The sequence below is a fragment of the Podarcis liolepis genome (genome assembly GCF_965112155.1).
Source record: "Podarcis liolepis genome assembly, chromosome: 2".
Lineage (NCBI taxonomy): Eukaryota > Metazoa > Chordata > Lepidosauria > Squamata > Lacertidae > Podarcis > Podarcis liolepis.
This window is the reverse complement of record NC_139555.1, coordinates 10563297-10589789: the sequence shown is the minus strand read 5'-3', so window position 1 is coordinate 10589789 and position 26493 is coordinate 10563297. Positions and strand designations below refer to the sequence as shown.

Sequence of the window (26493 nt, the reverse complement as noted above, 5' to 3'; positions counted from 1 at the left end):
TCCAAGTGTAAAAGTCCTGTGTCTATAATTTTCCTGGGGCGGCAGTATCTCCAGCACAGCAGATGGGTTTAGAAAAGCACAGCATCTCCTCACCACCACCATCGAGTCACAGAGCCTCTTCCTTATCTTCCTGCCCCCTTGTCTTATTGTGTGCATCTCATGCGTACGGCTGAAGGTACTATAATGCTCATATGATTTATGGCGACATAGTTCTGATGCTTTATTTCTTTCTCTCCCCTCCCCCCATTTTTTCTTAACAGGGCAACCTGGCCCCAAGGTGAGGCAACTGAATGCTGTTAATAACCATGGCTTTATTTAATTGCCCCCTAGGGGTGCCAAATTTTACTTGTGGCGTCAGCTCCTGTTGCCTTTGACAGCGATCTGACCTGTAGATTTCTTTCATAGTTTCAGTATTTCGACTCTTGCCTTTGCTTTTCTTAGGTGGCGTATCAGTGGAGGGCATTAACAGGGCAATAATGCTTAAGATGTCATAAAATAATTTGCCTGCTGATTTTTGCATATCGAGATGCTGTCAAAGGCACAGGAACATGTCAAGTCAGTGGCCCTGTCAGTCCCTTGCTGCACACATTCATTTGGCATATAGAATGTACCTCATTTCCTGTCCCCCGCGAAGAACAGAAGGAAATCTGGAGAAGCCAGTGGAGCTACTGCAACAGATGGTTATTGTGAATTATTGCCGAGCCGAGCTGTCTCATGGGCATGAAACGTGAACTGCAGCTCTCATATCCCAGACCTGGTGAAAAAGCCGAAATGTTTCCTTAACTTAAAAGCAATGAATACTTCCATTGACTTAAATAAGGCCATTCAAAACTTAGGCTAAGTTTATGCATACCTCTTGTGCAAAATTGGGGCCCAGATGTTCTTTACCCCTTTCAAGTACACAGGCCTGCTTACAGTTGCACAGTGTTTCAAGCAGGGAGTCTAGATAGAATGTCAACATTGTGCATGAGTTGAACACAGGGCATCATTTGTGTGTAGGGGAAGCCTGGCTTTGGTGTCTTGTTCCGTTGTCCTGTTAAACCTTGTGCACACTTTTACATTTTGCAGGGACAAAAAGGAGAACCTGGCGATATTAAAGATGTAAGTTGCTACACTTTCTGTGTCCGCCTTCCTCATCCCTTGAATGCTGTCAATACAAAAAGTGCTTCCGACATAACCATCTTTTTCTCTCGCTTTTTCCTGTCCAGGTTGTAGGACCAAGAGGACCCCCTGGACCACAGGTAGGGAACTGAGCTCTTCTGCTACAATATGTAAATGTTTTGGAGGAAAATGTTTACCGAAATATCTAACTGAGTCTCTTGTCTCCACCTGCTTAAGGGACCTTCAGGTGAACAAGGACCAAGAGGAGAGCGCGGAGATAAAGGAGAGAAGGTAATGCCAACTTCTCACACATTGGGCAAAGGATTAAGATTGAGATCCTATGCCATAGCTGTCAACATTTCCCCTTTTTAAAGAGAAATTCCCTTATTCCAAATAGGATTCCTCGCAAGAAAAGGGAAAAGTTGACAGCTATGTCCTATGCATGCTTTCCAGGGAGCGAGTCCCTTTGTACACCATGGGACTTACTCTCCAGGAAACATGTATAGGATTTCATTGTACATCACGACTGAAATCACCTGACTTCCGTTCTCAAGTCTTGGCTTTGCTAGTTTTTAAAATCTCAAACCTGTCATATCTTCAAGTCAGGGGCATCTTGATGATTTACACACATTAAAGTGTTGATTTTGGAAAGTTCGTTATAGAGGGTACAAGATGAGTTATTAATAGTCTGCTTTTTGTGCTTAGTTGGGTCAGGGAGTAAGGTTTCAGTATTTTTTCAAAGGAGAGTCAATGATGAAATGGTTAGTGTTGGATTAGGACTGGGAAGAACTGGGTTCCAGTTCCCCTCACCCATGAAACTTACTGCCTGACCTTTGTGCAGTTGCTCTAACATTCCTCATAAGGTTTTTGTGGTGGTAAAATTGGGGGGGTGGGGGGAGAGAGGCAGGAGTGGAGCATGGTGGGAGAGGATCGTCTGTGCCACCCTGAGCAGTGTACCTGGAGTATTAAATATAAGATTTGTACCTATGTGAGATTAAACCATACTGTAATCTGCAAAAGTTGCATGCCTGCACAGTTGCTTTACTGCCTCACCTTCCCACAGGTAACTATGACAGCTCTTTGTGGTACGTTGAAGGTCTGAAGCAGAAATAAATACAACTTGTTTCTGAATTCAGAAGAGCTTTTCTGCCTTGTCGCTTGGAGACAATGCTTGCTCACCATAGGCAACTAGGCAAATATTTTTGGAAGAATTCAGCATTGTGCTATGCTGATCATTCTGTCAGTGTAAGCATTTTAGCTTGCTAGGCAGAACGATTCCCCCTCTTCTCCCCACCCTAGGGAGGAAGTACAGTGGTACCTTGTTTTGAGTCCGCCCCGTTTAGGGTCCATTTCGTCCAATATCCGTGGCAAACCCAGAAGTACTGGAATGGGTCACTTCCGGGTTTGCCGCTCGCACATGCACAGAAGCGCTAAATTGCGCTTCGCGCATGCGCAGAGCGTCCCCTTCGTCGAGCGTCCGGGGCTGTAGTATTCTTTTGTACATCTTTGTTCCTTGGCTGTCTCTGTTGGATGGATAGGGCCATCCCTAGCATGTGAAACAAGTCCCTGTACATTTTTGGTCGGAGAACATGTTTGTATTTTAGGGTGACTCAATAGGCCCATAGTTTTCAGGTCATGAGAAGTAATAGTTCCACTTTGCTCTGTACCAGCCTCATCTAAACTACTGCACCCAATGTTGGGTACTTTAAGAAGGAGGTAGACAAATTCGAAATGGGTTCAGAGGATGGCAGCAAAGGTGATGAGGGGATGGAAATCGCATAGAAGGAGGCAAAGGGTTGTTCCCTGCTGCCCCAAAGGGCAAGACTAGGGTCACATCTGCACTATACATTTAAGGCAGCATCATACCACTTTAAAACAGTCCAGGCTTCCCCCAAAGAATCCTGTGAACCGTGGCTTGTTAAGGGTGCTAGGAGACCCCTTTTCACCTCACAGGGCCTACAGATTCCCAGAGTTCCCTGGGAAGAACAATTGACTGTTAAACCACTCTGCAATCTAATAGGATTATGTTACGGGGGGGGGGGTAGATTCTGCTAATGGTCACAGCAGTCTGACAGTGGAACCAGCTCCAGGTTCCTTAGGTGGGCTCTCTCTTGTTTTAGATATTCCTGCAGAGGCAGGAGAGACACCTGTCAGGTAGTGAGAGGGGCTCCAGCTTTGAATTCAGTGTATTGGGCAGGGGCTTAAACTAGACGTTTCTAAAATCAGTCCTTTTCAATTTTAAAGAAGAAAGGAGCTTCCTAAAGCAGTTTACGCAAATGCACACAACCGAAGGGTCCGTTAGGGCCACCTCCTGCATCCTAAATAGTTTTTTCCCTAGAAAATCTGACTGTTGTGCGATCATAAGTATACACAGGCCACAGATTGCTAAAGCAGAGCAATAGCATGTACTGGCATCACTGCTGAGCATTTTTACATTTGTGAGCGTAACAATTATTTGGACTGGGCTGTTAATACGCAGATGAAATTAACAGAGAAGACTTAGCAATATTTTAAGTCCACAATCCTATGAACCCTCAGGCCAACTCAGTGAGATTTACTTTTGAGTAGACGTGTCTAGATTCGGACTGTATAAGATACATGATACCAATTATGAGGGTTAATTGAACCGTGTGCCGTTGCCGTTTTAAAACATGATTTCCCCTGTGTAATCTTGGATGAGATGATATAGTGGTTTATGATCTGACTTCCTTGGGACGTTTTTCTTCCTTTTTTAAAATAGGGTGCTCCTGGACCACGTGGCAGAGATGGCGAACCTGGTACACCTGGCAACCCTGGGCCTCCTGGACCCCCTGGACCCCCAGGTCCCCCTGGCCTTGGTGGAGTGAGTATCCTCTGCTTGATTCACCCCCCCCCCACAAACACACACACATTTCATGTGTGGTTACAGAATGAAAAGAGCTCTTTCACTGTGCTACCTACCAAGAATTCCTGGTGTTCTAACTCTGCAATAAGCCTTAATTCAGTTCAGCATGCATAATATGCTACCTAAAAAATGCCACATATTCAGAATACAACAGACTGCTGGGTTTTCAATGGCCTAGATTGCCTTCTTTTGCCATTAGAGTTGTGGTTTTTCAAACCTTGTTCTGGGAGGGTCCTCTGGAAATACCCCCTTCCCCACAATAACAACCGTTTCTGCAACAAGTCAGAATCCCTTGAAACACTGTCTAACTCTTCACTGCCAAGCTTATTTTGCCAGAAGTCATCTGCAAGGGAGTGTTGGGTATTCTCTAGAGAAACTCCACCACTATCTCTGAGTGGTGCGAGATTCCAGGGGTTCCAGGCATTTACCCAGGCATTTGTGTTTCCTTTCGAATGAGGTACAGTGGAGATTGTAGTGTCTTTATTTTATTTTATTTTTTTATTATTTATACCCCACCCTTCCCGGTTCAAAAACCGGGCTCAGGGTGGCTAACAACAAATTTAAAACTCTTAATTATAAAAGCAGCATAAAATACAGTATAAAAACGTGAATAACAATAAAATTCAAAAATCAGATAATCCCCAGGGCTAGCTGGCTGAATTGGTGCTACTTGGGCCAGCGAGGAGGCCAGGGGAGAATTAGCTGTGGGGTCTCAAAGCGGGTGATCTTCATAAAAGGGGGAGGGGCAAGGAAGAGAAAGGAAATAAAAAATCAGGCTGAATTCAAATTAAAGGACAGGTGGAATTGCTCTGTCTTACAGGCCCGATGGAAGGAGGTTAAATCCTGAAGGGCCCTAGTCTCATGGGACAGAGCATTCCATTGGGTCGGAGCCATGACTGAAAAGGCCCTGGCCCTGGTGGAGGATAGTCTGACTTCCTTAGGGCCCGGGACCTCTAAACTATGGTCATTCATGGACCTTAAGGTCCTCTGCGGGGCAGACCAGGAGAGGCGGTCCCATAGTTACAAGGGCCTTATGGCATATGCTTTATTTAAACTTATGTACAACCTGAGCCTATGATGGAGGGGTTCACAGCATTGACACCCCAAGTGGATCTTGCTTCTCCATAGCCACAGAAATCAGGCATCTCTTTCTTTCATAGGCTTCAGCCTGCTTCTTCCTCCAGGTTCTAGCTTACCCTTATACAACTCAATTCTGGCCTTTGTCTTTTCTAACAAATAGTGAGTTGAGGGAGCCCCCCCCCCATTTGTCTGGCACAGAGCCACTTCCTTTGATACCTTAATGACCTATATTTAGAGGGCCATTATATATATAAGGAAACACTTTTATGGCTATTCCAGCAATTTGAATCCTTCCTTAGATTTTAACGCTGGATCTAGGAATTAGAAGGGTCTTGGCATACAGCCCATTCCCCCGGCCCCCCGACACATAGCAATACATTCTCAGTTCATGCAAGACGGACAGTGTTCTCAACAGGCTGAGCTATGGCTGTTTTTCTAACTGTAAGATGTCATAGAATACTTTTTAATGCACTGGTGGTCTGTGGCAGGGGCATAGATAATTTCATAGATCATAGAATCATGGAATTGTAGAGTTGGAAGGGGACGCCAAGGGTCATCTAGTCCAACCCCCTAGAATGCAGGAATCAAATGCAGATCAGTTGATTTGGAAAAGGTTCCCTCAAGGTAGAAAACTACTGTGCTAGAGGAGGATCATCAGGGCTCACCACTGTCTATAGACTTGGATCAACAGCCCAGTGTAGAATTAGATGTGCTCTGGTTATCTCCCGCTTGGACTACCGCAATGCGCTCTACGTGGGGCTACCTTTGAAGGTGACCCGGAAACTACAACTAATCCAGAATGCGGCAGCTGGACTGGTGACTGGGAGCGGCCGCCGAGACCATATAACACCAGTCTTGAAAGACCTACATTGGCTTCCAGTACGTTTCCGAGCACAATTCAAAGTGTTGGTGCTGACCTTGAAAGCCCTAAACGGCCTCGGTCCAGTATATCTGAAGGAGCGTCTCCACTCCCATCGTTCTGCCCGGACACTGAGGTCCAGCTCCGAGGGCCTTCTGGCGGTTCCCTCACTGCGAGAGGCCAAGTTACAGGGAACCAGGCAGAGGGCCTTCTCGGTAGTAGTGCCCGCCCTGTGGAACGCCCTCCCATCAGATGTCAAAGCGATAAACAACTACCTGACATTCAGAAGACATCTGAAGGCAGCCCTGTTCAGGAAAGTTTTTAATATGTGACATTTTAGTGTATTTTTCATCTTTGTTGGAAGCCGCCCAGAGTGGCTGGGGAAACCCAGCCAGATGGGCGGGGTACAAATAATAAATTATTATTATTATTATTATTATTATTATTATTATTATTATTATTATTATATTATTATTATTATTATTATTATTATTATATATTATTATTATTATTATTATTATTATTATTATTATTATAGTAAGCCCTCTGATTTCTGTAGTCTTAAGCATACCTATTTCCATACTCCATTGTGGGTCCAAAATACATTTGTAAATTTCTCCGCAAAGCACCTTAAATTCATTCCTAGTTAATTACACCCAACTTGCCTAGGCAACTCTAGTTCTGAGGGCCATTAGGTGGCCTTTACTAGCCCCAGCAGATGAATGGCTACACCAACCAGTTGTGTCTATTTCAGGGAAATTGTTGTAACTGTAAATTTTCAGCTGGGGAAGCCAATTAACAATGGGTTGCAGCGACAGTGTTGCTAGGACTGAGCAGGTTTTGATTTTGTGTGTGGCACTGTGGGTTAAACCACAGAGCCTAGGACTTGCTGATCAGAAGGTCAGCGGTTCGAATCCCCACGACGGGGTGAGCTCCCGTTGCTCGGTCCCTGCTCCTGCCAACCTAGCAGTTTGAAAGCACGTCAAAGTGCAAGTAGATAAATAGGTACCACTCTGGTGGGAAGGCAAATGGTGTTTCTGTGCACTGCTCTGGTTCGCCAGAAGTGGCTTAGTCATGCTGGCAACATGACCCAGAAGCTGTACGCCGGCTCTCAGCCAATAAAGCAAGATGAGCGCCGCAACCCCAGAGTCGTCCGTGACTGGACCTAATGGTCAGGGGTCCCTTTACCTTTACCTTTATGAAACAATCAGGAGATTAGCAGTTCTGGACAAAGGCAGACATTCCATTAGTGCATTTCCTTAAGGTTGTATTTTAGAGTCGCTAAAGCTATAATCCTATACCTTCTTACCTGGGAAGAAGTCCCAGGGAACTTAGTGGAGCTAGACTACAACTCCCATCATCCCCAGCCAGCTTGGCTAGTAGTCAGAAATGATGGGATTTGCAGTCAAACAACTACAGGCCCATGTTTGAGGAACACTACACTGTAACGTAGTTTAATGACTATATTTTATTTTATTTTTTGAAACCCACACTTGATTGCTATTAGGGGCATGTAAACAATATCAAAGATTGGCATACTGGGGGATATTAATGTGTAGAATGTGTTCTTGTTCTTTGATTGAAGTAACCAACCCTGATTTTTAAATGTAACTCCACACATAGGACACACTCACCAAGTCATATTCCTTTACTCCAGGTTCATATAGGGTAGCCAATGATCCACATTCTTTACTGAGTCACTAGTGGTAAACATTAGAGTTGCTACTCTGTATGGAAACACCCACTGAAAAGAGTGGGAAATGTCCATTCTTCCCATTCCCCTCAGTCTTTTATGGACACGGAGGTAGAGTTAAAATGTTTTAAGGAGTAACTGATCTTGAGGTTGTCCCTTTGGACAGAGATGTAGTGGGGGGGGAGGGGTCCGTGGGGGTCCGTGGCTCTGAGCACAGTTTTGTGAGGGGGCGCAAACAGGCGCCCCCACAGCAGGCTCCTTCATCAGAGCCTGGCTCTGAGTGAGAAGGAGCTGAGTCTTGGCTGGGCACTTGTGCCTGGCTGCAGCTCAGCCCCAGGAGAGCAGGAGAATGGGCGCCAACACTGCCATCCACCCTCCTCAGCTTCTGTGCACCTTGCACCCGGCTCCACCACTGGGTCAGATGGGTGGGCATACCCTCCACCACTGTCTTTGGACATGCATCCTTTTATAGAGGTGTATTCAGTGGTTTCATAATAGGATTAATAAATAAATCTGATGGGGTTGTTCTGCTCTCCTCAGAATGCATTGTTGTTGTTGTTTAGTTGTTTAGTCGTGTCCAACTCTTCATGACCCCATGGACCAGAGCACTCCAGGCACTCCTGTCTTCCGCTGCCTCCCGCAGTTTGGTCAAACTCATGCTGGTAGCTTTGAGAACACTGTCCAACCATCTCGTCCTCTGTCGTCTTCTCCTTGTGCCCTCCATCTTTCCCAACATCAGGGGTCTTTTCCAGGGAGTCTTCTCTTCTCATGAGGTGGCCAAAGTATTGGAGCCTCAGCTTCCCGATCTGTCCTTCTAGTGAGCACTCAGGGCTGATTTCCTTCAGAATGGAGAGGTTTGATCTTCTTGCAGTCCATGGGATTCTCAAGAGTCTCCTCCTGCACTGTAATTCAAAAGCAGCGACCAGCTTTCTTTATAGTCCAGCTCTCACTTCCATACATCACTACTGGGAAAACCATAGCTTAAACTATACGGACCTTTGTTGGCAAGGTGATGTCTCTTCAGAATGCATAACAGTGCTTTTTTGGAGCTAAGTTTGACCTGTCGGTGTCCATTTTTAAGCCACACTTTCTAATTATTCCAAGTGCAGTTGAATATTGTTTAGATTCAGTGATGTAACTCTGTGTTCCAGACACCCGGTCTCTAGATATAATGAACAATGTTTTGTGTTTTCGATAACTTGTTGGAAAAGTTTGTGTACCACAAAGTTGATTTCTATCCTTCCAGACTCCCCGCTCGTTTACTGTCGTGGAAAACACCAAAACAATGACTTGATAATAGGGTGGGCAAAAAAATACAACTTGCTACTTAGAAAGCCCCCTTCCTTTTCTCTCCAGATGAAATTCCGCCTAAAAATATCACCCTATGTCTGGAGGTATAGTCCCCAAGGAGCGTAAAAAAATGTAAAACGAGCTTGCCCTAATTTCTTCCTCTGTGATGTGGGCATGCTTGCCCATCAGATACCACGGGAAACTCTGGACTTTTCAAAAGACTTCTTGTGTTCCTCATTGTGTGAATGTTCTCCGTCAGATCACATCACGTTCTGCTGAAACTGACCACGTTCTCTCCGTGCTTTATCTTTGCAGAACTTTGCTGCTCAGATGGCTGGAGGATTTGACGAGAAAGCAGGCGGCGCTCAGATGGGAGTAATGCAAGGACCAATGGTAAGGACCACAGGAGAGTCCCCTAGTCGTTTGAGTTAATGTGTGCACGACAAATGTACCGTATTTTTCGCTCTATAACACGCACTCGACCATAACACGCACGTAGTTTTTAGAGGAGGAAAATCCGTAGGCATGCCACCCGTAGGCATTCCATCCATAACACGCACAGACATTTCCCCTTACTTTTTAGGAGGAAAAAAGTGAGTGTTATGGTGCAAAAAATACGGTATATTGCAGGGGTGGGTATGCTGTGACTCTCCAGATATTGTGGGACTACAACCCAGCCAGCACAGTCAACGATCAGCAACAAATGGAAGTTGTAATCTAGCAGGGGTTGCCCAACTTTTTAGACTAGTGGACACATTTTGAATTTCAGGAAGGTGCTGGGGGCGCTAGACACAAAATGGCTGCCATGGAGGGAGTGTGGCATAACACAAAATTAGCAAGCAGCCACTCCTGGCAATCTTATGCTTACCGTGGAAAGTCAGCTATGTCCTGCTTGCCCTGATTCTGGAGATCTCTCTCTCTTACACACACACACACACACACACACACACACACACACACACTGATGCTGTTGCTGTCTAATAACAACCAGAAGCATTCCTCAGTATCATGAAATATATACAAGGCAGTGACACCATTTTCATTGCACAGAAATTGCTTAGAAAGTACCTGCACATTTCACCTCATAGCTTTCTTTCTTGAAGGGCTGGAGCTCTTTTAAAAATGAAAGCTCAAAGTCTCGGGCACGTGCCCAGGGGTGCCACTGGAAGCCTTCTGGTTTGGCAATTTCTGATGTAGAAGTCCATAGGTTCCTCACCCCAGATGTAGCTGGTGTATTGGTTTTATGGCAGCTGGCTGCCATGGGATGATGTTCCATGAAGAATCCTGGCAATTGTAGTCAGTGGCGTAACATGGGTTGCCAGTGCCCGGGGCCCATGCAGAGGAGGTGGATGGAAGGCAGGGAAATGGACGGAGTACGCATGTGCATACTAACAGCATCCGCGTCACCACAGAGATTACAGCCACAGAAGTAAGAAAAGAGCCTTTCCGTTGTCTAGAGAGGTCACTTCCTGGTTCGCATCAGCGCCAAAAGCATGAGGCAACACCGGGTGCTGAAATTTTGCGCCCCTAACAAATCTGCACCTGGGGCAACCGCCCCTGTGGCCCCTCCCATACTATGTCACTGATTGTAGTTTAGTGATGGTGAGAACAGTCTGTTAAGAGACTTTTAGCTCCACTCACACAACAGTATTTTCCTAGGTTCCCTGCAGACAGTGCCGACCTTGCAGGGTTTTGAGGCTCTCAGGCAAGACCCAGGGCTTCATTGGGCCTTAGCCTGAAAATGGTGGGTGCCTTGGGGCTTCTTGGGTGGGTGCCCCCTACAAAATGGTGGCACTGTCGAGTAGCGCTGATGGTGGATCATCCATTGGTCCTGTGAACGTGGCAAATGCTACCCTCTGGAGCCAGTCTGTCCTGGGGAGTGGGAATTGTCACATTCAGTTGATCAGAGATTGGTCTAGTAAACTGAGATAGGTATGAGCTTCAGGTACCTGCACACACCTGTGTCACTCCTTCGTGTGAGTGATGAAACAAGAAGCTATAGACAACCATAGCTTCAGGTCATGTCCGAGCCAAGACTACAGTTAATGACTTCCAAGCTAGCCAGGCTTCAGAAACCATCTTCAAATGATGGCTTTACATTTTGGCTTGTGTGAAAGCTGTTAACCCCAGTTTCCTTGTTCAGATGTAATAGGAAGCTGTGGTTAACAGTAGCTTCCTGCCTTATGCCGGTGTCTGAGACTTGTTCATAATATTGGCTTTTTAAGACAACATTTGATTGTTGGAATGTGACCAACTACTAATGGATATTATATTTGTGTTACTACATTTATATCCCACTGTTCCTCTAAGGAGCTCAAGGTAGCATACATGCCTCTTCCTCTCCCCTCTATTTTAACCTCAGCCACAACCCTCAAGGTCACCAGTGATCTTTGTGGCCATGTGTGGATTTGAACCCGATCCTAGTCCACCACACTTAACTGCCACACCTACTTTCTGTTAAACCTGTGAGGGATATGTGCTGTAGGCTAGGCCAAGAGCCTCATTTTACATTGGAAAATGCTTGACAGAAGATGCATTTTGCAGAACAAAATAGAGAAATTATGAAGGACATCAGTGAGACCAGTCAGAGTTCAGCCATCTTGAGATCTAGGTATGATGTACACCTGGGCCATAATCCTTAGCACATTTTGGGGCTGAGTTGCATTGAAAGTGGTGGGACTTCCAATGAGTAAATGTTACAGGAGCTCTTCCAAATGGCCCTAAATTTGTAGATCTGGTATGGTGCTGTGTGTGTTTGATTCCTCACCTCTGCTCCAGACATTCAGAGTGTTTTATAGCCCATATTTGTTTCTCTGACTGAAAGCTACAGTAAAACAGACAAGCAGACGCCCCATGTACCATTTAGGCTCTCCCAAGGTACAATTTGAAGCCACCTGAGGCCACCACTTAGGTTTGGTCATACGAGCCCCATGTACAGTGCCTTGGGTTCTGTGAAGGAAGGAAAGTGGGGTATATAAATGTTAAGAAAAGTAAATAAAATGTTCCAAGGTAACACTGTGTGTATTGATCTATTGATAGACAGCTAGATAACATTTTTCTTTATTTGATTTTTAAAATTTATTTTTAAAAAATCTCTTTGGATACTTTCAGAAGGATGCTCAAGATGGTTTGCATAAAATAATACATTACAATAGGGAAGGGGAAACTTGTGACCCTCTGGGTTGTCGGTGGACTCCCACAGCCATCAGCACCAAACAGCATGGTCAGGATGATGGGAGTTGTAGTCCAGCAACATCTGCAGGGCCACTTGTTCCTGATGCCTGCACTGCAATAATACTGGGACTGTTTCTGTCCCCTTAAAATAGGGTAGCTGAGTCACCAGCATAGCTGCTTTTGGCCCAAAGGAGCTACAGCTTTTGCTTGCAGCACCTCAACCAGCATAGTTTTATTGAAGCCCATAGAGTCCAATGCATTCCTGATGTTAAGCCAGAGTGATGCCATCAAATCTCATCGCCACCACCTTCCTTTGTACCCAGAGTTCCAGAAAACCCACGTTTCTTTTCATTATCAATTAATTTTATTGCCTAACTTACTTTATAAACGTTTGTTGACCTGCTATTCCAAGATTGTTCAAGCAAGCCGCTTTAACGGAAAGGCTGACTTCTAAAGAGAGAGAGAGAGAGAGAGAAAAGGTCTTCGGGCCTTTGCATCGCTTGCCAGAACTTCCCAAGCCATGTGCCAAAAGAGTTGAAACAGATGATTATGGACAGGGAAGTAATAGAGAGATTTGTTTTAAGGGGCCGGGTCACTGTTGCACTTGGACCGAGAGCTGAAGTATGCAAAGACAGACAGCGGCTACTGTTCTTCAAGATCCCACAAGACTTCCAGCAGGAAATTTCTACTCTCTAGCATTTCTTGGCAAGCAGTAAATGAAATTCGGGCTTAGTAAACATGGACCGTTTCCAAGGGAAAGCGAGTGTGTGTGTGTGTGTGTGTGTGTGTGTGTGTGTGTGTGTTTTCACCGCCGAATGACTTCTATAAATACAAATAGCCCTGGATGCTACAAAGAAAGAGAGGGAGAATTAAAGAAGCAGCAGCCATTGAAGAAGCCCTGCTCTGGTTCTTAATGCCTGTACAGCCAGGGCCTAGTGTATCTCTTGTGCTGGGATTGTATCTTCCTTTCTTTTTGGGAGGGTAACGATTGCTTAATTTATTTATTTTTTTCTATTATAGGGACCTATGGGACCACGAGGACCTCCGGGACCTCCAGGATCTCCTGTAAGTATCAAAACCTTTCAACTCTTTTTTGGATGATCTCTCATGTTTGGAAGAAAAAAATGAGGCAGATGGAAGAATTTCCCAAGGGGACCACTATGTATCTGTGCTCTTTTTTTTCAGGGACCTCAAGGATTTCAAGGCAGCCCTGGTGAACCTGGCGAACCTGGTACTGGCGTGAGTATCTAGGAAGCTCGCACCTTTGCGGCACAATTAATGCGCTCGTGTTTTCCTCCTTTCTCTCTTGCCACGATACACCTGCAAAGCCCCTCTTCACTTCTGGGATCCTCAACCTCCTGAGGAAGCCTGTCTATAAAGTACAGTGGTGCCTCACAAGATGAAAAGAATCCGTTCTGTGATTCTCTTCGTCTAGCGGTTTTTTCGTCTTGCGAAGCAAGCCCATTGACGGATTAGCGGATTAGCGCTATTAGCAGCTTTTAGCGGCTTTTAGCGGCTTATCTGCTGATCGGAGCAGCTGATAAGTGGCTTAGCGGCTTAGAAAAAGGGGGGGGGAAGGGAAAAAAACCCGCAGGAACTCGCAAGGCATTGTCGTCTTGCGAAGCAAGCCCATAGGAAATTCGTCTTGCGAAGCAGCTTAAAAACGGAAAACCCTTTCGTCTAGCGGGTTTTCCGTCTTGCGAGGCATTCGTCTTGCGGGGCACCACTGTATCAATCAAAAGCACTTAGCTTAGGGGGTTCTCAAAAAGTAAGGGCACGAGCAAACTGAAAAGATTTATTGAGCTTTGCAGTTGAAGTCAGGTCTAACAGTTATCCCATGGAGAGACTTTGCAGCTTTTCAGTTGTGGGAGAATGACTAAGGGTGGACATGATGGGGTTTTAGTGGATTGGAGAGGAACATAAAAAAGATAAGAAGAGCCATGTTTGATCAGGTTTAAACCCCACCTAGTCCAGCATCCTATTCTCGCAGTGGACAGCCAGATGCCTCTATAGCAGTTCTTCCCAACTTTGGGTGTCCAGCTGCTTTTGGGCTACAGAACTGACCGAGCAGGGAGAAAAGGAACAAGTGCTCGGCCATGGGCAGTTTAAATAGCCCGTGCCACGCCCACGGACTGTCCGGATTGGACGGCCTAGGGATGACGTGGCCAAGGACCAACCAATGGCGCAGGGGCTATCCCACCCCACACGCGTGGGGAGGGCTTGCTCCCAGCCCGCAACGTCATCTCCCCGAGAATGGGAAATGGCTTTCCCATCATCCCTAGCTAGGGATGATGGGAGTCATAGTCCAAAAACAGCTGGAGACCTAAGGTTGGGAAGCATGACACTCTTCCCCACTTGTGATTCGCAGAAACTGGTATGGAGAGGAATATTGCCTCTGATATTGAAGGTACTGCCTCTCACATCACAGTCCATCGTACCCACGGTGCCTCACTCTGAGGACAGACCAGGGCAGATGTTCTGGAGAGCCGCACAGGGTTCCCACCAGCTGTGGGTGGGCAATAGGGAGATATCTGGTTTTCAACATCATGATATATCATCAGCTAAACATCCCAATACACTGATATATCACAATGTCTGAAATAAGGATGGAGCTATGTAGAGGCATTGGCTGGCTTCACAGTTTTCCCCACGTGATTTCTGCATAGCACACACACATCGTGATTCATGTTATATTGCCAGGTCAAAAGTTATAAAACCGATATCGCGATATGGACTTCGAACCAGTTTTGGACGATATATCGCCCAGCCCTACTGGAAAGCTAGCCAGGTAGACATATGATGGCTGATCTGTGTATGATCTGGTTCCCTTCTGATCTGCCACCTAAGGCATGTGGCTCAGCATGGCTCATGACCCTGGTGCCAGCCTTTTGCTGTTTTTTAATCAATGTTCTCATTGGAAATGTATTCTAATTTAAAGACTATTATTGTTATCATCATCACTTGCTAAATTTTTAAACTGCCCTTCATCCGAGGGTCACAGGGCAGTTTGCAATGTAAAAACACAAAAATGCATACCATAGTAACAAACAAAGACAATAGCTCCTACCTGAATATACCCACCAGGTGAGAGGCCTTGATTGGCTGCAGCAAATGTGCTTGAACCTTACAACTTGGCCCACCACTGTCAACCATATGATGTGCTCAGGGTAGTAGCTGGCCACTTACGTGCAGCGACCAGTGGACTTGGGTATCCAGTACACAGTTGCATTGTGATGACTGCAGAGTGGATTTCCTGCTTTAGTTGTTTCCAGGCTCAGGTGTAGGAAGGGGTGGAAATTGTTCATGATCATTCTTCCCACGGATCCAGCAGATAAAAATGTCATTGATGTAGTTTAGGCAGCAAAGAGCAGCTTAAAAGGTTCCAAGTTGGCCTACAAACTTGTTGGCATAAGGGAATAGACATAGCAGTTATTCTGTATCATTGTGGGTTGTGACCCTCCGTCTATCTCTGAGTGGGATATTGGTCCACAGGGCTAGTACATCTATAGTTGCTAGGAGATTGTTTTCTGGGAGAGCATCAATAGATAGTGGTTTCTGTAGGAAGTCTGTGGTGTCCTACAATTAACCCAGGGTTCTAATGTATTTCTACACTGCATATGAGAACAATGTTGTGGTGGGAGACAGCCAGGTTTGCAGGAACAAGAAGTGATCCTGGACACATGTCTGCTACTGAATATGTCAGCTGTGTATAAGTATGGGGAAGAAGTTCACCTCCATTTGCATTTAAAAGCAAATCTGTATTGTGCTATCTCCCTGTTACGGGACGCAGGTGGCGCTGTGGTCTAAACCACAGAGCCTAGGGCTTGCCGATCAGAAGGTTGGCGGTTTGAATCCTCGCAATGGGGTGAGCTCCCGTTGTTCGGTCCCAGCTGCTGGCCACCTAGCGGTTCAAAAGCACGTCAAGTGCAAGTAGATAAATAGGTACCGCTCTGGCGGGAAGGTAAACGGCGTTACTGTGCGCTGCTCTGGTTTGCCAGAAGCAGATTAGTCATGCTGACCACATGACCCAGAAGCTGTCTGCGGACAAACGTCACCTCCCTCGGCCTACAGAGCGAGAGGAGCGCCGCAACCCCAGAGTCGTTTGCGACTGGACCTAATGGTCAGGGGTACCTTTACCTTTACCTCCCTCTTACACTCAATATTCCTGGTTGCCACTCCTGAGGGTGGAGAAGTGTAGGGAGAATACATGGGTGAGTCTCATTCGCGATGGTACAATGGGCCGTGCCACTTCCGTCTGGCCAAGTGCTGCCTACTGTGGTGGAAATGGTTGGGGGTGAGGCACTGGTGAGGTCAGCGCAGTGCAAATGCGCTGGCAGGAGCACTGGATTGCCTCCACCAGCACATTTGCACCACACTGACCTCACAGTTGCCCCACCCCCACCCCCATCCCAGCCTGCTGTAACTGCACAATCACTGGCTTCACTGTGCCGTCCACTGTCTGACTTTTGTCACAGTGATGGAACTTGACATGACGCTGCTGTTTCGATCAGCAGCTCTGTGTTGAGCATCCCATCTAGTCAGGGCCGGCCCTATCATTGGGCAGTGTGAGGCAGATGTGGGGTGTTGCAAAAGGGCAGCAAGTTGTTACTTAACGGTGCTATTACAGTGGTACCTCGGGTTAAGTACTTAATTCGTTCCGTACTTAACCTGAACCTATTCTTAACCTGAACCACCACTTTAGCTAATGGGGCCTCCTGCTGCTGCCGCACCGCTGGAGCACGATTTCTGTTCTCATCCTGAAGCAAAGTTCTTAACCTGAAGCACTATTTCTGGGTTAGCGGAGTGTGTAACCTGAAGCGTATGTAACCTGAAGCGTATGTAACCTGAGGTACCACTGTATTGCATTTTTACTGCCAAGGAAGGGGAAGAGGCACTTGTGGGATTTTCTGCCTCAGATTTCTTCCCCGCACCTCGATAAAGAACATTTCTTAATTGCTGGGAATCTATTACATACTGTCCAGAGCAGGTGCTACCATCTGTTTGCCAACTGGGATTCTCCAGTACTGTACCATGCAAAGTGTGAAGCAGCTCTCTCTGACGCTGAAGATGTGCTATGTGACATTTTGCCTATGTATTGGATAACTTACATGTCACTTTGTATAGATCAGGCATGGCCAAACTTGGTCCTCTAGATGTTTTGGGACTACTATTCCCATCGTCCCTGACCACTGGTCCTGTTCGCTAGGGATGATGAGAGTTGTAGTCCTAAAACATCTGGAGGTCCAAGTTTGGCCATGCCTGGTATAGATGTAGATATATTCTCTGGTGTGCCCTTTTTATCTGATGAGGTTCTGTCTGAGTACACTAGCAGTTCAGAAAGGAAACTGGCAAGGTAACAAATAGATAGGCCTTCTTTGTGGTGGCACCTTGTCTGGACAGTATGTTAGGTAGGAAGGTTTATGAACCCTGATCTGTCATGAGTATGCCCTCATGTCCTGCCTGTGGGATTCCCAGAGGCATCAAGGTTGGCCACAGTGGAAACAGGATGATGTACTACTAGGTAGGCTTTTGGCCTTTGTGGTTTTAGAAAGATGGATCAAGTTTTTTAAAACTTTATTTCAGATTGCTTTTGGAGGCAACCATCTGATTTGCTTGTTCTTAGCTGTTTGTGTTTATTCTTAGCTGTTTGTGGCTGCTTTCATACCTTGTTGTTTAAAAAATTAGGGATTTTTTTTGGTGGGATGGCTGTTTTAATGAATTTTTATCAAATACCACCTTGAGTGGCAGCTGTGTGTGTGTGTGTGTGTGTGTGTGTGTGTGTGTGGTGTCCTCAAGCTTCAGTAAGAACAGACAGTGACACTTAGTAGTGGAATCTAACTGTGTATTTTACTATAAAAGATAATTAAGGCCTTGAGCCTCCAAAAGTGGTCAGTTTTCTTATCATTAATGCAAAAAACAACTCCTACAATTATTAACTCTTCCCTCACCTAGTACAGTTGAATGGGCATTACTACATTACTGATGATCTGGATTTTTCTTTTCGAAAATAAAATAAAAGCTACTGTTTACTTTTTCCTAACGCTTTTAAGCCACTTTGGGTACATCTTAACGGAGAGAGTTGGATATAAGTGAGATTAACATATCCTCAAAGTGGCTTTATAAACTTCATTTGAGGAAAAAGCAAGCAATAAAATGACACACTAAAGAACAAAACCAAGCATCGGGAATGGCAGTTTAAAGCAATACCAAAATCAGCTGTGAAATAGGGCACAATTTAAAGGCCTTTAAAGATGCCTTCTTGAAACAGCATCATTTTCAGCCTTTGTCTAAAAAATGGAGGATGAAGGCATGTCTCCTGTGGGAGACCATTCCACAATCTGGTACCATACCTGAAATAAGCAAGGTATTTTTTCTTTATTAATTTTGTATCCCACCCTTGCTCCCAAAGGAGTCCAGACTGACCGATAATTCTATATGGTGGGATAGGGTAGAATAAAATAGGAAAATGTTTTTATTGGGCTGATTTCTGCTGGTGGCTAGAACTACGATTTCAAAGTTTTTGAAGGCTCATGGAAAAAAGAGTGCGGCAATGACCCCTCTTTAACCAGTGGGTTGTGTGTGTGTGTGACTAGGGAGCTGCCGAAGTTGACTTTCGCCAATTTTTAAAAAGCATATTCTAACTGTCTGGGGCGTAATTAAAATACAGCTTAACTGTACTTCATATCAGTGCTGCTCAGGAATATTATCTGCACATCCTACATTAGTACAGCACAATGCCAGGGGCCTTGTTGCATGTTCTGTTAAATCACTGTTTAGTGCTTTATGCATTAAGCTGTAAGGAGTTGCCGTGAGCCTTAATCTCACACACTCCACCTTTTTTCAGGGCAGCCACCAATTTCAAGCTCCCCTGCTACCCTAGAATCCCATAACCTGACACACAGCAGCCACCGTGCTACAGTACAGATCCCCGTGCCACCCCAAAGATCTCCGTGGCTCCCTACATGGTTCCCGCGGCCGAGCCCGGCCCGGTGCAGACACTACTGCAGCCTTCCCTCTGGTCCTCCCATGTTGCTGGGAGGAGGAGTCCGGTAGGGTTTAGTTTTCTGATTCCTACAAAGCCTGGGTTGTCTTGAAACTTACCAGGTTTGTTTTCAGCCGCAGTCCCCGGCTTGTATGCAACAATTCAGGTCTTGTGGGAACTGAAATGAGCTGTATGGGAGGAGGAGAAGGGGCAGTCGTGAGCCCAAGGCTCACGGCACACCCGTCTTGCTTGTGCAAATAAGACTAAACCATTTGCACAAGCACTGCCTTTTGCCAGTCATGAAATTGAGATTAGTTCCCTAACAGATATTCACTGCATGTGTGCGGAGGGAGAAACGCCCTACGCTTTTGTCATTCTAATTGTGAATGCAATATGATAACTAGAAAGCCTAGTTAAGAGTGGGGGTGAAGCAAAAGCCACATGGTCCCTTCTTTTAGAAGCTCCCTCTAGTTTCTGTCCTGTGCTGTTGGCCTCTGGAACTGACCATCAGCTATGCCACACGTTGGCAAATGACACACTTTGGATCCTTTGCTCTGCCAGTTGAGGGATATAATGAATGGAAGAGAATGAATATATGAATGAAGAGTGAGGGAGATGAATGAAGTGTTCTGCCTGCCTTCTGAACTCTTTGCCCAAGGGAATGTGGCCCTTGAACCCCCCAAAAGGGTGTCCCATTCCTGAGCTTTGTAGTGGTGTATTAGCAGCCACATGTCATGGAAATCTCTTTTTTTAAAAAATACATTTTTATTAGTTTTTAACGTATTAATTATCATTCATACAACAAAACTTCTCATCTTATACAATAATTTTTGGACTTCCGTCAACACCTCTGATGATTTCCCTTTCTTATCACTCATTATGCATTTCTTAATTTCATATTCCCTTTAATTATCTTTAACAATTCTCCTCATTGTCTTTTTTGCAATATTTCAAATAATTCACCTTATAAAACTTCTTGCAAACCTACTAGCGTAATCTGTTCATCACAATTACTTTTCATATAATCCGTAAATTTACTCCAGTCTTCTAAGAATCTCTGGTCCCGCAGGTTTCGGATTCTTCCTGTTAGTTTATCTAATTCTGCATAGCCAATCATTTTCATCCTCCATTCTTCTTTCGTCGGTAATTGGCATGGAAATCTCTTAGCCAAAGCCTACTCTAGAATCGTTTTCTCCTGATATAGAAGGACAGATTTCAAGAAGCTACATAAAACTGCAGATGGGGATACCAGAAGTACCAGCATGACCAGTGAATTGGGGAGTCCACAGTTACAGAAAGGATGGATTGCTACATATACTGTCAACATACAGTGGTGCCTCGCAAGACGAAAAGAATCCGTTCTGTGATTCTCTTCATCTAGCGGTTTTTTCGTCTTGCGAAGCAAGCCAATTGACGGATTAGCGGATTAGCGCTATTAGCGGCTTTTAGCGGCTAATCTGCTGATCGGATCAGCTGATAAGTGGCTTAGCGGTTTAGAAAAAGGGGGGGAAAGGGAAAAAAACCGGCAGGAACTCGCAAGACATTGTCGTCTTGTGAAGCAAGCCCATAGGAAATTCGTTTTGCGAAGCACCTCCAGAACGGAAAACTCTTTCGTCTAGTGAGTTTTCCGTCTTGCGAGGCATTCGTCTTGCGGGGCACCACTGTATTCACCTTGTTAAGACTCCCTAGCCACTAACGGGTGTCAGCAAGTGGTATAGAATATACAAGAGGCTGTGTCTCAGACTTCTAATATCTTTTGTTTTCCCTCCCCCTCTCTCTAGGGTCCAATGGGTCCTCGTGGGCCACCTGGGCCACCCGGAAAACCTGGCGATGATGTGAGTATCCTATCTCTTGACGATGGTAGACTTGAGCAGCTTAGCACATACATAGCAGAATGAGGAGTTTGTTGCAAAAGTTAAAGCTAAAGTGAAATACAAAACAGTTGACGTTTTAAGGGACAGAGTGTTTATGTCTCATCCTAACACACACACACACACACACACACACACACACACACACACACACACAGTATCACTCAGGCTAATCTCGAAGTCATTCTCAGAATGTGGGTCGTAATATACAGCCAAAATAGCACATTCTGCACACAAGAGGAAAGGTATCAAGTAGGAAAACTCAAGGTTTGCAAAAGTATTAAAAAAAAAAACCTGAGGAAAAGAGACACTACAGATTTAAAATGGTTTAACAGTCACTGCTTCACAGCTGGGAATTCTGGGAGCTGTAGTTCTGTGATACGGGGCTTGTAATTTCATACAGACTTCTCAGCATTCTCTTTAGACTACAATTCCAAGGATTCTCCGAAGGGCTTGTTAAACTGGTATAAAATTGACATGCCCTTTGTAACAGACCTGCAAGGATTGGGGGCTTTTTACCGTAATGAGAAGGTTATATTTTGTTTTCTGAGTTACTGAAGGTGATTTGACCAGGGTAAATCTGAATCTAGAAGGGCAGCTTTTGGGGGGGGGGATATATATCAAGGGAGATATAAAGCAAAAGAACTGAAACTACTTGTGCTGTTTTCTTCTGGGTTTTGTTGGGTAGCTGCTGCTAAGTAGGGAGTTTTTTACTTATATCGTTTATTTGAACCAACTATTTTTAATGGACGCGGGTGGCGCTGTGGGTTAAACCACAGAGCCTAGGAATTGCAGATCAGAAGGTCGGCGGTTCAGATCCCCACGACGGGGTGAGCTCCTGTTGCTCAGTCCCTGCTCCTGCCAACCTAGCAGTTCGAAAGCACGTCAAAGTGCAAGTAGATAAATAGGTACCGCTCCGGCGGGAAGGTAAATAGCGTTTCCGTGCGCTGCTCTGGTTTGCCAGAAGCGGCTTAGTCATGCTGGCTGTACGCCGGTTCCCTCGGCCAATAAAGCGAGATGAGTGCCACAACCCCAGAGTCGGTCGCAACTGGACCTAATGGTCGGGGGTCCCTTTACCTTTACCTTTACCTATTTTTAATGCAGATTTCTAATCTGCTATTATGTCAGGGGCGGAGAACCTTTTTGCCCTCCAGAGGCTGCTGAACTACATCTCCCATCAGCCCCCGCAAGCATGGCCAATAGTCAAGGCTGATGGGAGCTGAAGGGCCAAACGTTCCCTATTCAGCCTGGTGTCCCAAGATGTTCTTGGACTGCATCTCTCATCATAACAACTATTCCGTTCCGGAAGTCCGCTTGACTTGCAAAATGTTTGGAAAGCAAGGTGCGGCTTCCGATTGGCTGCAGGAGGTTCCTCCAGCCAATCGGAAGCCACATTAGACGTTTGGGTTCCAAAGAACGTTCGCAAACCGGAACACTCACTTCTGGGTTTGCGGCGTTTGGGAGCCAAAACATTCAAGTCGTAAGGCATTTGGGATCCAAGGTACAACTGTAGTTTTTGTTGGAGACAGAACAGCAAACTAGGAAGTACCATGGAGTTAACACAGCAGCTTTAAATTATTCAATTTTGATGTCTTCTTCAGACCTTGACTTTTATATAAATGTCATCCTTTTCTTAAAGGGTATGTTTTAACCACTTGATCACTTTTGTCTCTTTCAGGGTGAATCTGGCAAACCTGGCAAATCGGGAGAGCGTGGCCCACCTGGGCCTCAGGTATGGCTTTGTCCAGCATATCTCAGATATCTGTGCACATACAACCGGATAAAGAAATGCAGCAGAATGCACTTTTATTCTGAGAGTACATTTAGTTGACATAAAGAGTCACAGTTTTGGAGGAAATATTCTGTGGTTTTGGATGAAGGGATCTCCTTACTCTTCCTGAAGATGAGCTTAGAATTTCAGGATTCTCCACCAGAGCAAAGCCTTGATTAAAAATAAAAATAGTATGTTGGATTTCTGGCTTAGGCTACTGGATAAATGTGGAAGTCTCTGCTGAATTTGACTTTGAAACCACCCTGGCTCTCAGGGTGTTTAGAGAGCCAGAGAATAACTAACTCCTGTAGCTCATTGCCACATGCTGGTAACCAAGACTTTTATTGCATTTAGAAACGGATTGCAAACAAAATTATCAGTGTTGAGCAACATTAAGACTCACAGGACCAAATTCTGTATCTCAATCAAAACTAAATTCTCCAATCTGTCTACGTTCAAATTAAATAAATCAACGTTTATTTTACATTTTTATGAATTTTATTCTGCTTCTGCTAGCCATTGAAACACTGCTCCCTGATCCCTAGAAAATTCTCCCCTGCCATCATTGCCTGAGCACTTTGAAGCCCAACTCTGAAGCCATAAGAAACATGTTTTAAAAGAAACATTGGTCTGCATACAGTTATTTTGCTCTGCATACAGAGACTTGCGTAAAGGGTTAATCACCCCACTGTTATCTCACCTGGGGTATTAAGTACCGTATTTTTCGCTCTATAAGACACACCTAGTTTTTGGAGGAGGAAAATAAGAAAAAAATATTCTGAATCTCAGAAGCCAGAACAGCAAGAGGGATCGCTACACAGTAAAAGCAGCAATCCCTCTTGCTGTTCTGGCTTCTGTGATAGCTGCGCAGCCTGCATTCGCTCCATAACACACACACACACACATTTCCCCTTACTTTTTAGAAGGGAAAAATGAGTCTTATAGAGCAAAAAATACATCAACTTTTCTCCTGGAGGAACAAGATAAGCTGGTGACAGCAAAGGCTGTAATTCTTTTTAGCTATTACCATTAAAATAAGGCCCACAGTTTTGTTCTCTGAGGTTTAAATTGTATCCTTTTTAACATTTTTGTTTTGTTTGGCAATTTTATCTGATCTGTTCTACACCATATATATTTGGACTTTTGTATACAAATTGCAACAGCAAATATCTATATATCTTCGAAGCCTATGTTTGCAGCCGTAGGAAGCTTGGTTTAAAACAAAATTCTAAATTCTGCGACTAGTGTGGAATTGCACAAACCTATCTGCAGATGGTATTCATTTGAGACTGGGCTGTGTGTGGAGAAAAGGTTAGGGCATGCTTGAAACTTGGCAGCCAGTACAGGTGTCATGCGGGTGGCTCTGTGGGTAAAACTTCAGCGCCTAGGACTTGCCGATCGTCAGGTCGGCGGTTCGAATCCCCGCGGCGGGGTGCGCTCCCGTTGCTCGGTCCCAGCGCCTGCCAACCTAGCAGTTCGAAAGCACCTTCGGGTGCAAGTAGATAAATAAGGACCGCTTACTAGCGGGAAGGTGAACGGCGTTTCCGTGTGCTGCGCTGGCTCGCCAGATGCAGCTTGTCACGCTGGCCACGTGACCCAGAAGTGTCTGCGGACAGCGCTGGCTCCCGGCCTATAGAGTGAGATGAGCGCACAACCCTAGAGTCTGTCAAGACTGGCCCGAACGGGCAGGGGTACCTTTACCTTTACCTTACAGGTGTCATGAATTGGCATTATGATGTCAGCAATTTTGCTTGCCTTCCCATTAATCACTGAAGTCACTGAATCAAAGCCTGCTGAAAAGGGAGAGTAACTGATGGGGAACAGAGAGCTTTACATTCTGAGTATAGATAGAGATGGAATAAAGGGCTAAAGAAGTCACAGCTTAACATGAGCAAGTTGGTTTTGCTTCCTGTTTCCATACTCTGGTGCAGATAGATAGGTCTCCCTTCAATGTAAATGGCTGATAGGCCAGAAACTTGGCCCTTTAGCTTCTGCAGTGAGCTGTTCAGTATTCCAGCTTTTGTGCAGTTATCAGCATCTGTTTGAGAAACTTTATTTATTCACCTGAACTGATCTCTCGTTGACTCTTAGGGTGCTCGAGGTTTCCCTGGGACCCCAGGTCTTCCCGGCGTAAAAGGTCACAGAGTAAGTATGCAAGCATTAAATAGGCTGATTTTTAGTAAAAGTCTCTGCCAAGGATATGCAATGAAACTTCTTCATGATTTCCTCTCTCTTTCTAGGGTTATCCTGGATTAGATGGTTCCAAGGGAGAAGCTGGTGCTGCAGGTGCTAAGGTAAGGGACATTAGATTTTAGTAGCCATGGGCACCTATGGCTTTCCCATGCCTCCCACCCCAACCAATGAATACCATTTAGTTTTTCTAAATACTGTCAAGGTCCACAGCTGTCAAGCGTCCCTTATTTGGCGGGACAGTCCCTTATCCCAGCGACATGTCCCGCTGCTGTTCCTTATTGATGATGTCCCTTAAATTTCACGGGTTTCAAAGGAAGCAGCTCCTCTCCCTCCCTCCCTGCTGGCCAGGGAGGAGGGAGCCTCCAACTGTGTTGCTTGGCTGCGTTGCTCACCCAATAAGAAGTTTTAAGAACGACTGGGGGGTGGAGCTTGCATGCCTTGTGCCGATCAAATCGGCTGTGTTGCCTGGGGACTCGCCTTTGCTCAGCGCTTCCCAGCGGAGAGGTGACGGTGGTTTTCCTTGAGGCTTGAGGCTTCGTTTGGCTGCTGGCTGGGCTTTCTGCCTTTGGCTCGGAGGGCCTCAGAGGTTGAACATACCTGTGCTTGGAAAATCCCTTATTTTGGCTGCTGATCCCTTATTTTCGAGGCTGCTGGTCCCTTATTTTCAAATCTGTAAGTTGACAGCTATGTCAAGGTCCCTTTGCAAACTCAAATAACTTCTTCCAATCAACGCCCCCTTACCAAGTTTCAGACTGTAGGCGCTTCCAGACTATCACTATTTTCAGGTGGGATTCAATCACATCCTTGCAAATTCAAGATGTGCAGTTTAAGCTGACTGAGAGCTTATATTCCTTTAAAACAGAAGCCCTGCACATCAAAACCAATGTAAATTTGCTTGCCAGGGTGAAATTAAAAGTTCTTAAGTGAATCTACAGTGTACAGTTTTAAAATTTCCCTGTAGACTTTTCAAAGTAAATTACACTGTATTCCGCCCCCCCCCCTGCCCCAAAGAAATCATGACAGGTAGACCAATTGATCTAGATGTGTCAGGAAAAGAAAACGCTTTAGTTTGTGTTAAAAATCCGTTCTCCAGGGATAAAACGGTGCAATCCAAAGAGAGCAGGATTTTCATAGCAGGGAGCTGTTTTGGTTTTCAGCAGCACCCAAGAAAGCAGATGCTGAAAATGACCATGTTCTCTTAGCACTCAAGTGCATAATTAGCAGATTGCTGTTTTCCTGTAGTAATTAAGCACGCAGTATTTAAGAGCAATGAACAGCCGTAGTCTATCACTACCCTTGTCTCCGCCAACTGGTATCTCTTCTGCTAACTGCTGTTGTGGCATCATGGGTGCCCACTGCACATGATATCTCTAAGCTTCCTAGTCTACCTGGAAGCCCCCTGCGCCCCCCCCCCCATGTCTAGGAGCCTAAGACAAGAAGGAGTGGGAGAAGCTGTATGAGGATTCCTAACTGTAACTTAGGACCTTTCCACTTTTTATAGTAGATGCTCATTTCATTGCATGGCATCTAGAGGTCTTCCCTTTCTGCAGCCAGCAAGTACCACAAGAACTTGGAGGACTTTGCACTCGGCTTTG

At 45.4% G+C, this 26493-nt stretch overlaps 1 protein-coding gene across 9 annotated transcripts in view; it reads left to right on the top strand.

Moving 5' to 3' along the window:
- Positions 1-26493, top strand: part of COL2A1 (collagen type II alpha 1 chain) — a 101971-nt gene that overhangs the window by 8413 nt on the left and 67065 nt on the right. For all 9 annotated transcript variants that reach the window (XM_083489846.1, XM_083489850.1, XM_083489848.1 and 6 more), the window contains 12 exons: positions 261-277; positions 1069-1101; positions 1209-1241; positions 1339-1392; positions 3842-3943; positions 9223-9300; positions 13102-13146; positions 13267-13320; positions 20845-20898; positions 22613-22666; positions 24797-24850; positions 24946-24999. In XM_083489846.1, coding sequence (XP_083345972.1) covers positions 9238-9300; positions 13102-13146; positions 13267-13320; positions 20845-20898; positions 22613-22666; positions 24797-24850; positions 24946-24999 — 378 coding nt within the window. In that variant the 5' untranslated portion in view covers positions 261-277; positions 1069-1101; positions 1209-1241; ... (1 more) ...; positions 3842-3943; positions 9223-9237. The remainder of the gene's footprint in view (positions 1-260; positions 278-1068; positions 1102-1208; positions 1242-1338; positions 1393-3841; positions 3944-9222; positions 9301-13101; positions 13147-13266; positions 13321-20844; positions 20899-22612; positions 22667-24796; positions 24851-24945; positions 25000-26493) is intronic.